The following is a 15,969-nucleotide window of genomic DNA, read 5'->3' as shown; positions in this document are numbered from 1 at the left end:
GTACCACTGGAGACATTTCCTCTCCTTTCTACATTTGACATGACATTTTGTACAAAATACTACTGAGATAAGTACTAATGAAAAGCACAGACAATAATACATGAAAGAGCTTTGCAAACAGTAAAATTTTATACAACAGTAAAATCTTATACAACTCTGTTGTTATTAATAGTATTCTTCCCAGTGTACATTGGCCTCAAGTGGGAAATCTTCCATCTTTATGAATATATTCAATATTCACAGTTTATTTTTTTTTGCTTGCCAGAAAGAAAAAAAAAGTACAACAAAAGAATTAGGTTTTATTTTAAAATTTAGTTATAGAGAAAAATACTATACATGACACAGAGCAAATAAATTAGCATATAATGACATCTCAAATATTACAGACCAAACAGAATAAATAGTTTATACAGAATGAGAAAATAGGCTGCAACAAAAAATGCACATGCTTTCTAAAACAACATTCATCAAGAAAAATAAAATCTTTAAATACATCCTACATCCTGGTAAATGGCATTTGTTTCACCCAAAGGGGACAACCAGTAACACCTGACCAAAAAAGAAAAAAAAAACAGAGAGTTTACAGAACATTATAAGATGAGTCACCATAAGGTTTGCAACTAGGTTTATTGTAAAATAACATTTTAAGTATGCTATTTACAGCTCAGTAGTTTGTTATTTGAGGAGAATGTAGTGGAAGAAGAGTAAAATAAAATGTTATGGAACTCACAAGGTCAAGGTACACTTCCTACCACTCTTCACAAAAACAATATGGGACTTAGACGAACAATGGGAAAAGACAGAACCACTGGACCTAGCTTCTTGCAATAACTATGACTAGACTATTGATCAGGGACTAGTGCTGACCTAAATAGAGTAACCAGTACCCAGGATGACTCAGAAGAATGTGCTCTGTGAACAGAAAAACCTCATTGTTTCTCCTTTTTCTTTCTATGAGCTTCCCATATAGAATAGAACTCTGTTCTCTTCCTGGGTCATCACTATTTACTAACCAGAAAAATGGCTCTTAAATAAATTTAAAATTCAGTACATATGTCTGACTTTTAAACATGAAAGAGTATCATTTTCCTCAATTATGATACTACATTATTTTTTAGTTATATTTGGACCATTGATTTTTAAGACTAATTTCTTATTTCCCTCGAAGTTGAATTTTTTGTAAATCTTAATTCTTATATTTTAGTAAACAGAATCTGCAAAGATTCAGCTTTTGGATTATTGAAAAGACCAAACAAAACGAAAGATAACTTAAGAACACCGGATAAACAAAAGAATTAAATAAGTTTAGTCTTAATTATTTATGTGATATCCTCTATTAATAATTTGTTTCTAAACTCTAATGAAAAGAATTATATACAGTGATAAAAATGCACTAATTCACTGATAGAAAAACAAGCATACCCTCATGGATGTTAAATTTACTAAAAAGGGTGTTATATATTCAATAGTGTGATTATTAAAGATTTGAATATGAAAATATAGTTATACATATTTATGTAGTTACATATATACACACATCTATATACGTATACATAAAATGATTAACAATATTTTAAATGATACCCCATCATTATGGAAAAATATACATGAATAAGCTATTTTCATTTTAGTTAGAAATATTAGGTTAAGTATGAAATGTCCGATTTCCTTAAGTGCTAAATTTGATAGTTGATACCTCTGACATTTTACTTTGACACTTCTGGCTTTATTTTTATTATGAAGGTACATCCTCAGTCTTTCAAACACACATTTTGGCTTGTAATTATCTTTCAATATTTTTTTTAGAGCAATTTTTGTGAAACCAGGGATAAGTCAAAAATTCGTGTTATTTTCAAATATGAATTCTGTCATGGAATCAATGCAGCGCAGACAGCTTGAAATATTATATCAATGATGTCTTTGGGAAGGATGTGGCTAATGAATCCACAGTATGTTGATAGTTTGAGAAGTTCCATTCTGGTGATTTTAATCTTGAAAATGAGCCATGTGGATGACCTGAGACCAAGGTGGATAATGATGAGTTGAAAGTTGTAATGGAAGCAAATCCATCTCAACCTATGCAGGAATTAGCAGCAAGGTTTGATATTATTATTCCAACAATTTGGGACCATTTGAAACAAACTGGCAAGGTAAAGAGGCGGGATAGATGGGTACCACATGAATTAAATCAGAATCAGAAGAGAAATCATCTCAAAGCTTGCCTTTCTTTGCTGTCATGACATAAAGGTGAATCATTTCTGCACTGTATTATTACATGTGATGAAAAAATGGATTCATTTCTGCACTGTATTATTACATGTGATGAAAAAATGGAACCGCAAGAGCTTGGCACAATGGTTGGACAAAGATGAAGTGTTAAAACATGGTCCAAAACCAAATAGTCATCAAAAAAAGCTAAAGTTGTCTGCTTGGTGGTCCAGTGCCAGTATTATCCACTACAGCTTCAAGAAACCCGATAAATTGATTACCATAGATGTCTACTGCAACCAGCTGGATGAAATGATGAGGATGCTTGAGATTAAGCAGTCAAGACTGGTCAACAGAGACAGACCAATGCTCTCGCAAGGCAGTGCTCGACCACATATCACACAAACAACACTGCTCAAACTACTGCAGCTACCCTTGGAAACTGTCACCCACCATATTCACCATACCTTACACCAACTGACTACCACTTCTTCCAGGGTTTAGATCACTTCTTGCAAAGAAAAATATTCAATTCTCAACAAGATGTGGAAAATGCCTTTCACAATTTCATCGCCACTCACTCTCCAGGCTTCTTTGCTGCTGGCATAAACAAGCTACCATTGAGATGGCAAAACTGTGTCGACAGTTTAGGTGCATACTTTGATTAATTGTACTGCTTCTTGTTTGAGATATAATAAACTACACTTTTGATTCAAAATTGGACATTTCATATTTAATGACCTAATATATATTTACTTTTAAAGTTTAAAATATTGTTAAAAGTCTAAGTAATACTTGGGGCAGACCAAGTAGCTCATTTAGCTAAAAGATCTTATTTCTTTACATATATCAGGTAAAATTTGAAAAGATAACCAAAAAATCTAAATTCTATATCAGTTTTTCACATTTCTTATAACATGATATGAACATTGTGTAAATAACATTATTCATATATATTCCCATTAGAGAAAATATGCTAAATTTACCAGTGGGATCCACACTCCCATACGCTCCATTCCAAGACTCTCTAAAAGGAATTTCTAAACTGGACACTTTGAGTAAGATGAAATTAACTAACACACATTAGAGTTTTGATAAACTATAATTTTTATAACAAAATATTATATAAGAAAAATTTATTAAATGATCACATATAAGTAAGATTTAATTGTTGTCTAATTGTTTTGTATTTACTAATGTAGACTCCCTAAAAGATTTTAATACCTTAACAAGAGTATACAAAATGCTCATCACATCACCAGGCAGCGTAGACTTCCTATAAATGCTACTATTAACCCAAATAACAGATAAAAAAATAAATATGCCATTCTTAAACTATTACATATAATAAACACAAAGCTAATCATGAAATCTAATACTAATAGGATTTTTAAATATATATTAAAGACATTCTTTAGAACTATTCATAGAAAAAAATCTACAAGAAATATAGAATCTGCAAGAATAAAATAAGAACAATATTCATTCAGCATTATTTGAATGCTCTCATATCATTTCTCTATTTCTAGAAACCATAAAGTAATATGAAAAACGTGTTTTTCAAAAAGGTAATTTGCTTTTAAAATGTTTTATTGTCTACTATGTTGTTATTCTCAAGTTATGTTATAAACCATTACTAGCTATACTGGAGAGTCTAGGTTAAGAATATTTTGAAACTCTTTTAAAATATATTAGAAATATCAAAATGACTTCCTTCTAAATCTATTAAACAAATGAAGCAACAAATTGCTATATAGCATAAAGCCCAAGGACAGCATTATCTTCAGGTCCTAATGTGTAAATAAGAAAGCAATTAAGATAAATCAATTTATAACCCTAATAAATTTTCAGTTCAATGACAGTTAAAATAAGTACCTATTGGCTTCCCACTATGAGTCAGGCACCACACTGTTGCTAGGCATACAAAGAAGAAAAAGACATCATTCCTACTGGCTTCCAATCTAGTGGCAACAAAGAAGTAATTATAATACAATGTGATACACTTCATAATTTTAAAAAGGACAAGGTTCTGAAGTAGTTGAGAGAAGTAGATGAGAGAATGACTAACTTTTCAAACACTTGAAGAAGGATGAATTGACAAACTCAGATACAGAAATATGAACAAGATGTTCTCAGACCAACAAGTCACAGAGAAAAGCAAGTGCAAGGGCACAGATGCATATAAGATGCACTATAATATGAATAGAAAACTGCATTGTGCTCAATATAAAATTCAAGAAGGAGAAACAGAACAATGTCATATTCAGTGACATCAGGTTGGTATCTTGAAGTGGGTAATGGTAGGAATATATATACCATGGAAATCTGCAAACACTAAAATCAGGGTTATTGCTTTTTTAAATTCACATCCTATCCCTATCCCCAAAGCCAGATGTTAAACATTTACCAGCACAGCACTGAAAATATCATATTCCAGAGGCCACTTAAGGCGCTACATGATTTTTTAAGATAAAAACATTTTTCGAATGAAGGCAGAATGCAACGTAAAATAAAATTTTGCTTCAAAGAAATCTCTATTTTAAAAAATAAGAAATGGAAAACACTACATCCTAAAACAGTCCATCCCATCTAAAATTCTAAGTTATTTCTTAGAGGAAAAAATGGTGCTATGCCTTTGTCCCTATACCTTAGAAAAGTTCCTAACTCTTTCAACAATTTGGGGTTACACAAATTCCTTCTGTGATCAGCCTTCAATATTTAAAGACAGCAAACATATAGTCTCAGTATTTTCTCTTCAATGTTTACTCTCCATTAAATATTGCAAAGATTTTCAAGTTAAACAGGTAAAATACTGCCACTGATCTTAAGGAAATTTCATTATACAGAGTATAATGCATTTTTATAAAGAAAATTATCAAAGCTGGCACCATGACAACTTCAGCAAATCTAATAATTATAAAAATTAATATTAAATGTTAGAATTTTAAAGTAGGTAAGATACTTATTTTGAAATATTTATAAACCAAACCTTGCAACATTATCCTATTTGTCATCATAATCTATTTTGCATCAGTTTAGGTGCCAGCTCATTTTCTCAGCCCTTGTATCTCTTTTCTCAACAGGTTTCTCCAGTTACTTGATCAGACCAGGCCTGCCACACTGAGACCAAAGTTATATGAAAGACTTGAGCCAGGGAAGCTCAGTACCCAAGGGACATTCCTTTTATTGGTGCCTCACATGTGTCCTCTGGCTTACCTTGACTTACTCTTTCACTTAAAACATCATTACAAAACCACCATGTGGCAGGCCTTGTCCTAAGCACTAGAGATATGATAATGGTAATAAGCAAGACAAACCTGTCCATGACTTCACGGAAGGCAATCTACTAGGAGAGACATCCGTTGAACAAACAATCTCACAAAAATTATAAATTACTATAGGCACCATGAAAGAAAAGTATATGACTATATGAATATATAATAGGGACGCCTGTCTCCTCTGAAGGTTCATAAAAAGTTCTCCTGAAAAAGTAAAATTTGAGTCAAGGCCTCACAGATGGTAATGAGGAGAATTCCTGGCAGAGGAAACGGCACTGTTTCAGGTCCAGGTATGTTAGTTCCACCTTTGCTGTCTCCCAGTATTGCCTCCTGATTTTTTATCTAGCTACCAACTCTGACCCTTCCTAGCCCCATAATAACAGCTAATTTTATTGAGCTCAAACTACTTGGAAGATAACATTCTAAGCAATTTACATATATTAACTCATTTAATCTTCAAAATAACCATAAAAGTAGGTTTTATTTCCTTATTTTACAGATGAGGAATCAATCTGAGGTAAAACCACGGTAACTTAATTGACCAAAACTGCACAGCCACTGGTACTAGTCCTTGCATGTCTATCATCTCCCTTATAACTTAACACTTTAGAATAAGCCCGAAGGCACCAAGCTAAATTAGCACTGCCATTGGGCAAAGAATAACAATGCTCCTATACTCTCCAAACTGCTACCATCTTAAATTAGACAGAATCATACTTATTTTTTCCAGTTTTCATAAATCAGGAGTGAAAAACTGACCGACATAGCCTAGATTAAAATGTCTTCAGGAGCAAGAAAAATCTTTTTAGAATAATTAAGACATTCATACAAAGTTATTCACCTACAGCAGTCCCCAACCTTTTTGGCACCAGGGACCAGTTTCATGGAAGACAATGTTTCCACGGAGAAGAGGTGGGGGGCTGGGGAGGGTAGAGGTGTGGGAGGTGTAGCTCAGGCAGCGATACACAGCCTGCTTCCTAATAGGCTACAGACCCATACCAGGCCATGGCCTAGGGGTTGGGGATCACAGACCTAGAATATGAAATAATGAAAACTAAGCAAGGAGAAGTAATTAATATTTATTTAATTTCATCTCTACCTCCCAAGGGAGAGAAAGAGGATCTTTTTACCTTAGAATTCAAACTAACAAATGTTTTGTAAGTATTTGAAAAATGAATGTGTAGTAAACTAGCTACAGTGCTGAAGAAATTCCCCAAATCACTATTTTCTTTAGGTGAGCACCTTTTAAATATTAAAGGAAAAAAAACTATTAAATGACCTAGGCCTCACTTAAAACTACATCTAGATATTTTTAAAGTTCCTGTTATGATCAAAAGTTTCATTTGTAAATTCACTGTTGAAGGTGATGTGGAAAATAGTAATTAAGTAGATGATTGATACAAGTGAGCGTATGACTCATAGTTTGCAAAGGAAAATGATTTTTGGGAAAAGGCTCAGGAAGAAGAGAAGCAAATAATGGATTATGGAAGAAATGAAGACCTTTCCTGTCCAAGGACTGTCACCAGTTCTTTATTACTTGAAGATTAAGGGAATAGCGAATAAAGCTGTCTGCCAGACAGCAGAAAAGGTAAGAAATAACATTGTCTCTAAGTGTACCTCACATGAAAGTTTTCAGAAATAACATTCATAAAATTAAACTTTCTATAAAAAGTTACTAGAAAACCCAACTCAAATCAGAACAATCAAAATGTCAAAATAAACCAACATTACATTTGTCAGGAACTTGAACAGAATGAAACAGCACTATAGGTCAAGTTATAGAATTGTCTAATTTTATGCTACTTGGTTTTAGAAAAAAGGCAGATACAATACTGATTTACTAGTAGATGGACTGGGGTTTGTTTTTATTTGTTTGTTTTTCTATTCTATGGGTTAGTATAAAATAAATATTTGGTTTTGTTACTAGGCTTCAGTAAATTGATACAATGTGCATTGGTTTTTGGCTCCAGAAGTCAAATTCAATCCACTTAATTCAGTTCCAAATTTTACTAACTGCACGCCCCATATACACAAACATATGTATATACATATCTGTGTATCTATATGCACATATATATTTATTCTTTTTGAAAAACTCATGCTTAGGTATGGGTTATAATTGCTATCCCGCATCTTGAATTTTTAAAAAAAAATCAAGAGAATTTCATTTTGAAGTTGTATTCAACAACAACTTTTATGTAAATTAATTTTTTAATTTACATTTTCATGCAAATTTTGGAGTCCCTACTGTGTGACAGCATTGATCTAGATGCTTTATAAACATAAACTCAATTAGGAATGCTGAGTTTAATTTGTTACATATATACTGCCTGAGGAGAGGGTAAATAGTATTTTTATGAAGCATCCCATGTCATATCACTCATGGCTTTTGTATAAGCAACATCCAGCCATTCTAGTAAACTTTATGCATATAGCTTAGAACTTTGTTCATGAAAACTGCCTGATCCAACTTGAAAAAAAATCTCAGGAAAAAAAAATAAAAAGAAAACAACCAAGGAGCCATGGCTGTGTGTGCATCCACATGCACACGTTTCCTTCATAAGAGATCTGAACCTAAGCAGTCCAGTTCCAGAATCTTTCTTCTTAACCACTAAGTTATACGCTCTCCTATATGCTAGAAAAAGAAAGCATAACTTTTTAAATGATAATACTTGATTTAGGTAAACAATAGCTTCTAGAATAAGAGATCACATGTCTGAACTCAGTACACTAAGTATCAGCATTAAATTATAAACAGACATTTGAAGAAAATTTACTACAATAAAGATTTTTTCTTTTGTGAATATACTTATCAGAAAGTTTCTTAGCTTTTTTATTTTGAATATTATATCACCTAATATTATTGTTATATCTCTGGAGATTTTAAAGCATTTCATAATTTAAGACCTTATTTAATCCTGCCAACAATATTATAAGGTAGGTGTGATGGCTAATTTCATGTGTCAACTTCGCTGGGCCACAATGTCCAGATAGTTGGTCAAATAGTATTCTAGTTGTTTCTGTGAAGGTGTTTTTTAGATGAGATTAACATTAAACTTAGTAGACTCTAAGTAAAGCAACTACTCTCCATATGGATTAGGAGGGTGGGCCTTATCCAACTAGTGAAAGGTCTTAATAAAACAAAGACTGACCCTCTGCTCAAACAAGGAATTAGGCCACCAAACTGCCTTTGGACACAGAATACAATTCTTCCCTGGGCCTCCAGCCTGCTAGCCAACCCTGCAGATTTTGGAATTACCAGTGCTCCACAATCTCATGAGTCAATTCCTTAAAATCCCTCATTCTCTCTCTCTCCCTCCATACACACACACACACACACACACACACACACGCATGGGTTTGAACTGTGTGGGCCCACTTACTTGCAGATTTTCTTTTGCCTCTGCCACCCAAAACAGTAAGGCCAATCCCTCCTTTTCCTCCTCCTCCTCAGCCTACTTAATGTTAAGATGATGAAGATGAAGACCTTTATGATGCTCTACTTCCACTTAATAAATAGTAAATGTATTTTCTCTTCCTTTTGATTTTCTTAACATTTTATTTTCTCTAGCTTACTTTATTGTAAGAATACAGTATATAATATATACAACATATAAAATGTATTTATGTTATCGGTAAGGCTTCTGGTCAATTGCAGGCTATTAGTAATAAAGGTTCTGGAAAGTAAAAACTTATACGTAGATTTTCTACTTCACGAGGGTCATGGCCTCTCCCCCCAAGTTGTTCAAGGGTCAACTCTGTGTGTGTGTGCGTGTGTGTTTCACCTACACGTTCTGTTGGTTTTCTCTGGAGAACCCTAATACAGCAAGGTAGTTGAAAACTAAGACTAAGAAAACAGGGAACAGGAATTCAGAATTCAGACCCATGTCTTTGTCTCCAGTCATTCCTGAAAAGATTATAAATTGAAATTCTCAAGAAGCTATGCTGCAATTCAGTTTTCTTGGGTTTCATTGTTGTTGTTGTTGTTGTTTGTTTTGAGACAGAATCTTGCTCTGTCACCCTGGCTAGTGTGCAGTGGCATCATCACAGCTCACTGGGCTCAAGTGATCCTCCTGCTTCAGCTTCCCAAGTAGCTGGGAAAATAGAGGCATGCCACCAGATCTGGCTAATTTTTTCTATTTTTAGTAGAGATGGGGGTCTCGCTCTTGCTCAGGCTGGTCTTGAACTCCCGACCTCAAGCAGTCCTCCCACCTCAACCTCCCAGAGTGCTAAGATTACAGGTGTGAGTGGAATTCAGTTTTCATATCATAATCATTCAGCCAGTATAATGTTCCTTTTCTTTTAAAATTGTTATTTGACAAAACTATTCAACACTGGGAAACAATTTGTGAGATCCTCAAAAAGTAAAGCATAGAGTAATTCTACTCCTAAATATATATCCAAGAGAATTGAAAACATATATCCATACAAAAACTTGTATGCAAATGTTCATAGCAGCATTGTTCACAATAGCCACAAAGTAGAAATACCATAAATGTGCATCAGTTGACAAATGGATAAACAAAATGTGGCATAACCACACAATGGAATGATTCAGCATTAAAAGGAACAACGTACAGAAACATGCTACCACATGGATAAACTCTGAAAACATGCTGAGTAAAAGAAAGCAGATACATAAGGCCACATATTGTACAAATCCATTTATATGTAATGTACAGATTAGGCAAATCCATAGAGACAAAAAATAGAATAGTGGTTTTCAGAGGCTGTGGGAAGAAGATCAATAGAGAGTAAACATTAATGGGCATGGGGTCTCCTACTGCGGTGATGAAAATGTTCTTGAATTAGATACATGATGGCTGTACAACCTCATGAAAATAGCTGCTCCTCGACTTACTCTGGGGTTATATCACAATAAACCCATCATAAATTGAAAATATCATAAGTCAAAAATGCATTTAGTACACCTGACCTACCAAACATAAGTTAGCCTCACCTACCATAAAAGTGCTCAAAACACTTACATTACCCTACAGGTGGGCAACATCATCCCACACAAAGCCTATTTTATAATGACATATAGACTATCTCATGTAATTACTGAATATTGTACTGAAAGTGAAAAACAGATCAGTTGTGTGGGTACTCAAAGTATGGTTTCTTCTGTATATTCCTTTTGCACCATTGTAAAGTTAAGAAATTGTGAGTCAAACCATCATAAGTCGGCGACCATCTATAAATTAAAGGCCACTGAATCGTACATTTTAAAATGATGAATATTATGATAGGGGAATTATATCTCAACAAATAAAATGTTAAAAAAATAAAAAACTCATCAACTCACCTGCCCTTTTTGTGGTGCCAAACATCGAACAACTTCATCCACCATTACTGGAATATGTAATTTAGCCATAGCTTCAGAATCTCTATCTGCAGAGTTGTGTAACTTCTGAGCTCCAGTTTGATCTGTTTGCTCCTGGGCTTCACATTCATTATATCTTCCTGCTGTAGTATGGGTGTTTTTTGGCCAGACACCTAAATTAAGTATGCCAGATTCAAACCAGCATGAAAAAAATTCTTTATATATTCTACAAAAATGTGGGTATCGAAGCATTCTGTAGGTCAACAAATCTAGAAAAAAAATTTTAAATATGGTGACTGTTGGATTTTTTAAAAGAATATTGCAATACTTTCGAGAAAGCAAATTTATATGAAATATTTCACACACCAAAAAATAATATTAAGACTCTAGTATCTAAACATCTTAAAAAAGTGTAGGTGACTAAACTCCTTACACAAAGCAAAGAAACTAAGAGCACCCAGAAACATAATTTAAATATAAATATAAATTTTAAATGTCACCTGGTAAGCTGTACGACCACTAATGTTTTAACCATCAGGGATATAAAAATTGATGATTCAGTCAACATTTTTCTGAAATACACTTTTTTGAATTTTAATTAAGTCTAAAGAGTAGGTTCAAGGAGTTAAAACTTTATTTGAAAAGCTATCCAGAAGACTGAAGAGATTATAAATTATTATTCTATTTTAGGTTCAGATGGTCTTTTATGTCAAACTCTTCTGTTTTTCTCATCATGCTAAATTCTCATCTTCAATTTTACTTTCTGTGAGAGATTGTCTCTGGAAGAAGACTATGCGTGTACATCCAAAAAGAAATGGAGATGATCAGTCTATGAAAATCTTGCAGGTTTATCACAGATATTCTCTGACAAGATCATCTCACAACAACCCACAACAGTGGAGTATATATTAACTTAAACTATAACTTTATAAACACTCAATTGAGCACACTTTGGCATTTCATATCCATCTTTGTTTTAATTGCCTGTCCCCTGTGTCCAAAAAACAATCAAGTAAATAATTGATTCACTCCTTGAATTTCTCATATTTATTACATTTTTTTCTGCAAGCTGTAACTCTTTAAAATGGAAAGAAAAAACTATTTATGTAAATACATTAACAAAAAACCTTTTGAAAACATTATGCTTTTTGGCCAGTTGGTTTCAAAGCATCATTTTTGATACTACCACAGTAAATACGCAGTTATCACTATACTTTCCTCACAGATTATGACTTATGTAAGAATAAGACCCATACTTTTGTACACAAAATCAGATACACACTAGGTGCTTAATAAATGTTTTCTTTGAAAAAAATGAATAAATGGATCAATTCCAGACTCCACAAAATTAACATTTTTATCAATGCTCACTAGAAAATTTCACCTGTCTTACTGACTCCTCCAAAAACCACGTTCTCAAAATACTTCAAAAAACATAAATCCCACTTAAATACGTCTTTCCTTTCTTTTGCAATAAAAAGTGAACGGTAACATTGAAAAGTGGATCAGATGTAATGACAAAAACAGAAAGAAATACAAATACGTAATATATAAATATAACATCCAGAAGATGTTACCTTGAGGATAACATATTAACTTTATCAAAGACATAAACCATAGAATTATGTGTGAAATGTAACACAGGAAAAATGTGGCCAAAAAAAAAGAAGAAATGAGAAGTAAATTCTTAGATGTTCAGCAGTAAAAAATTAGCCACATTATTTAATTACGCCTTAGGTTTCCAGAGACCTTATACAAAGAAAACTCAACTACCCTCCAACTTAGTGTTTCTAACATTTTTCAAAATAATTGCTAACATTTAGCACTTACTAAGTACCACCTACTATTCTAAGCACACTACATGTACTAACTTATTCAATCCTTATCACAACTTTTGGAGGTAGGCATTATTATTCCCATTTTATAGATGGGGAAAACAGAGAAGTAATTTTAGGTCACGCACCTAGAGAGTCACAAAACTAGAATTGTAACACAAGCAGTCTATCCCCATGCCCTGAAGTTTTAATCCCCACACAATAAACATAGCCCACTGGAACTTTTTAGTGCACCCATGTAATTTAATGTTACTTTTGAAACATCTCCTAAGTTAGATTCAATTTTTTTTAAGGAACCCAGATCCTCTGGCTTGGCCCAGCTCTACTTGGAAGTAACAGTATGCTGTACGGTATTCAATAGAGGACCTACAATGTGTAGGCCTAAATATGAAATATTTAAACAACCTACACTGTATGTCCATATTTTGATAATTTAAAAAAAAGCAGCAGCATCCATTCCACTGTAAGAATGAGAACCACACGGGGAAAAGTAGAACAGATAGAAAAAACTCTATCACTAGCATTTAATTTTTGTCCACCGCACTTAATTTCTATGTATTTATTGAACTATGGTCAGGGTATAATGACTGAAGATTTTATTATGAACTAATTAGCTACTAACTTGGGTCAACATGTAGAAAGGGTCACAAATAATTCATTTTTTTCGTGGTGGTTTCCTGGAAATATTTCCCCCAAAATGGAAAGGGACAAAACTCTAAAGGGAGTTCCCTCCTCCTTCTCTGCAGCCCAATCTCCTACCACACAACCCAGAGCCCTCCTCTAGTTTTTTGGAATCAGCCACCCTAAATGATTTAGATTGTTTAAATTTCATCTGGTCATAGGAAGGAAGCAGAGAGTCAGAAAAACCGAGTATGCAGTGTCCTAGGTAAGTCATTTAACTTTACCAGCAAAATTCAGTTTAAGCTGTTGAAGACCACAAAATTGCCCAGATTAACCTTTCAATTGTGGGAACATAAAGGTGAGTGATGCCTATGAAGGCTACTTCCTCAAGGGTGCTAGCAATTAGCATCAAGGCAGTCAGTTTTTACCTGCAGGGAAATTCTCTTTGAAAACGTAATTCTTAAAACCAAAAACACAACCTGATGAAGACTGGCACCCGAATTCAGAGAAAGTGAAAGAAGTTCTAAAAAAAAAAAAAAAGGGAAAGTGCACCCTTTTGCCTAAGAATTACACTCTGACGAGGGAAAACTATTTAAAAACTTCTAAACCCAGCTTGAAGGCATGTTGTGGAGGGAGCGGGAGCAGGAGCGTGTATTTCCTTTGATTCGGGCGAATCCGGCGACCCCTGGGAGTACCCCCAAAGGCGTGGTATTTTCCAAAAGAGCTCCCGGGACTCGGTCACCTTCTCCTCACCTGAGGCACGACGATTTATTTCTCAGTTGGCCTCTAACTTGGGCCAGCGACGAAAACTATGGTGCTGGAGACCCTGAATTTGCCGCGTGTCCAGGTCCCAACCCAGGGGAAAACTTGCAAGGACGGACAGATTGAACCCACGTCCGCCCCAGCAACCGAGGACCGCTTGTCTTTAGTTCCGCTGCTTCCAGCCCCCGCCACCAAAGGGTCTTGCTGGCGCTGGAGTTTCCAAACGACATTCCTGGGGGGAATAAATAAGACTTCACCACTGCCATGTTTAAATTCACTTTTCCAAAAAGAGATAAATTTTAAAAAAGACAAAAAAGTAAAATAATACAAAATAAAAAAATAAATTCACTTTCCTTTTTTTAAAAAATGTGAGGCAACTTTAAATCTAACTTTCCATTTATCGTTCTCTCTTCAGTTTACTATGAACGTAAATTAAATTTGTTCTAATAACGCGACATAATTATTCTCCAATTCCTAACAAGAGGTGGGAATTTCTGTCTCCTTCGCTCCAGATGTTTAGAATGTTTTGATTGTTTTTTTCTTCATTTCGTTACAAAATACACCATTCTCTTAGCCTGTCGGTTGTACTTCCTTAATATCTTGACAAACCAGAGTAGCCAGCTGGCACAGTAATGCATTGATTGTAATTTCAAATATCTCTGCTTTCACCAAATGTATAATTCTTTAAGAATACAGGCCTCATCATCTGAACACTGCCAAACGGCAAGTGTAATGCCAAATTCGAAATTAAATGAAAAGTACTTAGATTAGGTGTGGAAACATCTGAAACTGATAAGCTTTATACAATGTGGGTGTTTTTAAAAAGACAAAATTTAAAACACTTCTATTTACTTATTCACCAATGATCAATGCAATTTCACGAGAAATTGGCAAGATGTGCATATTTTCAGACTACATTAATCTAGAAAGTATTTCAGAGACAACTCAATTCTGAATTGGCTTGTTTATACAGTTCAAGACAAATATTTTCCATTAGGGATTTTCTGAAAACTTCAGTTTTCTCTCAGTAAAATGAAGATAACAGTAGCTACATTTCATGAGCTGTTTTGAGAATTAAACAACATATGTAATTAATAAAATGTCTGGAATAGCAAAACTAAATATTAATACTATATAGAAGTGCATATTTGAAATAAAATGTCTTCTCTATTTTATTACCAAGCCCAGCACCACACAAATAACCATTTTATTAACTAAGATTCATGTAATACAGCCTGAAGTAAGTAGAAGCTTTATTGATGCTCTATCTAGTGTTTAGGAACTATAATATAACATGCATAATATACAATACTCCCAATTTTCTTCACTAGGAAAGACACGTCCATAATATGGAGATTTTCCATACATTGTTTGATTAATAATACTCTGTATTGGTTTTGTGCTATCCTATTTATAAAGAGATCTTGAATTACCAGAATATAAATTCCAAGAGGGCTGGGATTTTGACTCTATTGTGTGCAATGTGTCTCTAAAATCTACAATCAATAATCACTGAGTGAATGGATACAATAATATTAATAGTAATATAAAGAACAACAATGAAATTCAGAACATACTATTAAAAATATCCAGTGAGGCTGGGTGTGGTGGCTCACGCCTATAATCCTAGCACTTTGGGATGCCAAGGCAGGAGGATCATTTGAGACCAGCAGTTCGAGACCAACCTGAGTGAGAACACGTCTCTACAAAAAGAAAATAGAAAAATTAGCTGCGCTAGTGGCACGAGCCTGTAGTCCTTGCTACTGGGGAGGCTGAGGCAGGAGGATCATTTGAGCCCAGGAGTTTGAGGTTGCAGTGAGCTATGATGATGCCACTGCACTCTAGCTCTAGGTGACAGAGCAAGACCCTGTTTCCAAAAAAAAAAAAAAAAAGATGAGTTATTTTAGCAAACACATTTCCCATTTATTCCAGGTATTTT

The 15,969-nt window shown here is 34.1% G+C and overlaps 1 protein-coding gene across 3 annotated transcripts in view; it reads right to left on the bottom strand.

The window, feature by feature from the left end:
* Positions 1–15,647, bottom strand: part of METTL15 (methyltransferase like 15) — a 185,437-nt gene extending 169,790 nt beyond the window's left edge. For 2 of the 3 annotated variants that reach the window (XM_045557710.1, XM_045557712.1), the window contains exons 1-3: positions 15,608–15,647; positions 14,022–14,262; positions 10,795–11,081 (exon numbers count right to left, since the gene is read on the bottom strand). In XM_045557710.1, the coding sequence (XP_045413666.1) occupies positions 10,795–11,064 (270 nt within the window). In that variant the 5' untranslated portion in view covers positions 11,065–11,081; positions 14,022–14,262; positions 15,608–15,647. The remainder of the gene's footprint in view (positions 1–10,794; positions 11,082–14,021; positions 14,263–15,607) is intronic. The other variant, XM_045557711.1, reaches the window with a different exon arrangement.
* Positions 15,648–15,969: the final 322 nt, after the last annotated feature.

The sequence above is a fragment of the Lemur catta genome, chromosome 7 (genome assembly GCF_020740605.2).
Source record: "Lemur catta isolate mLemCat1 chromosome 7, mLemCat1.pri, whole genome shotgun sequence".
NCBI lineage: Eukaryota > Metazoa > Chordata > Mammalia > Primates > Lemuridae > Lemur > Lemur catta.
This window is presented reverse-complemented; position numbering and strand designations above follow the sequence as displayed.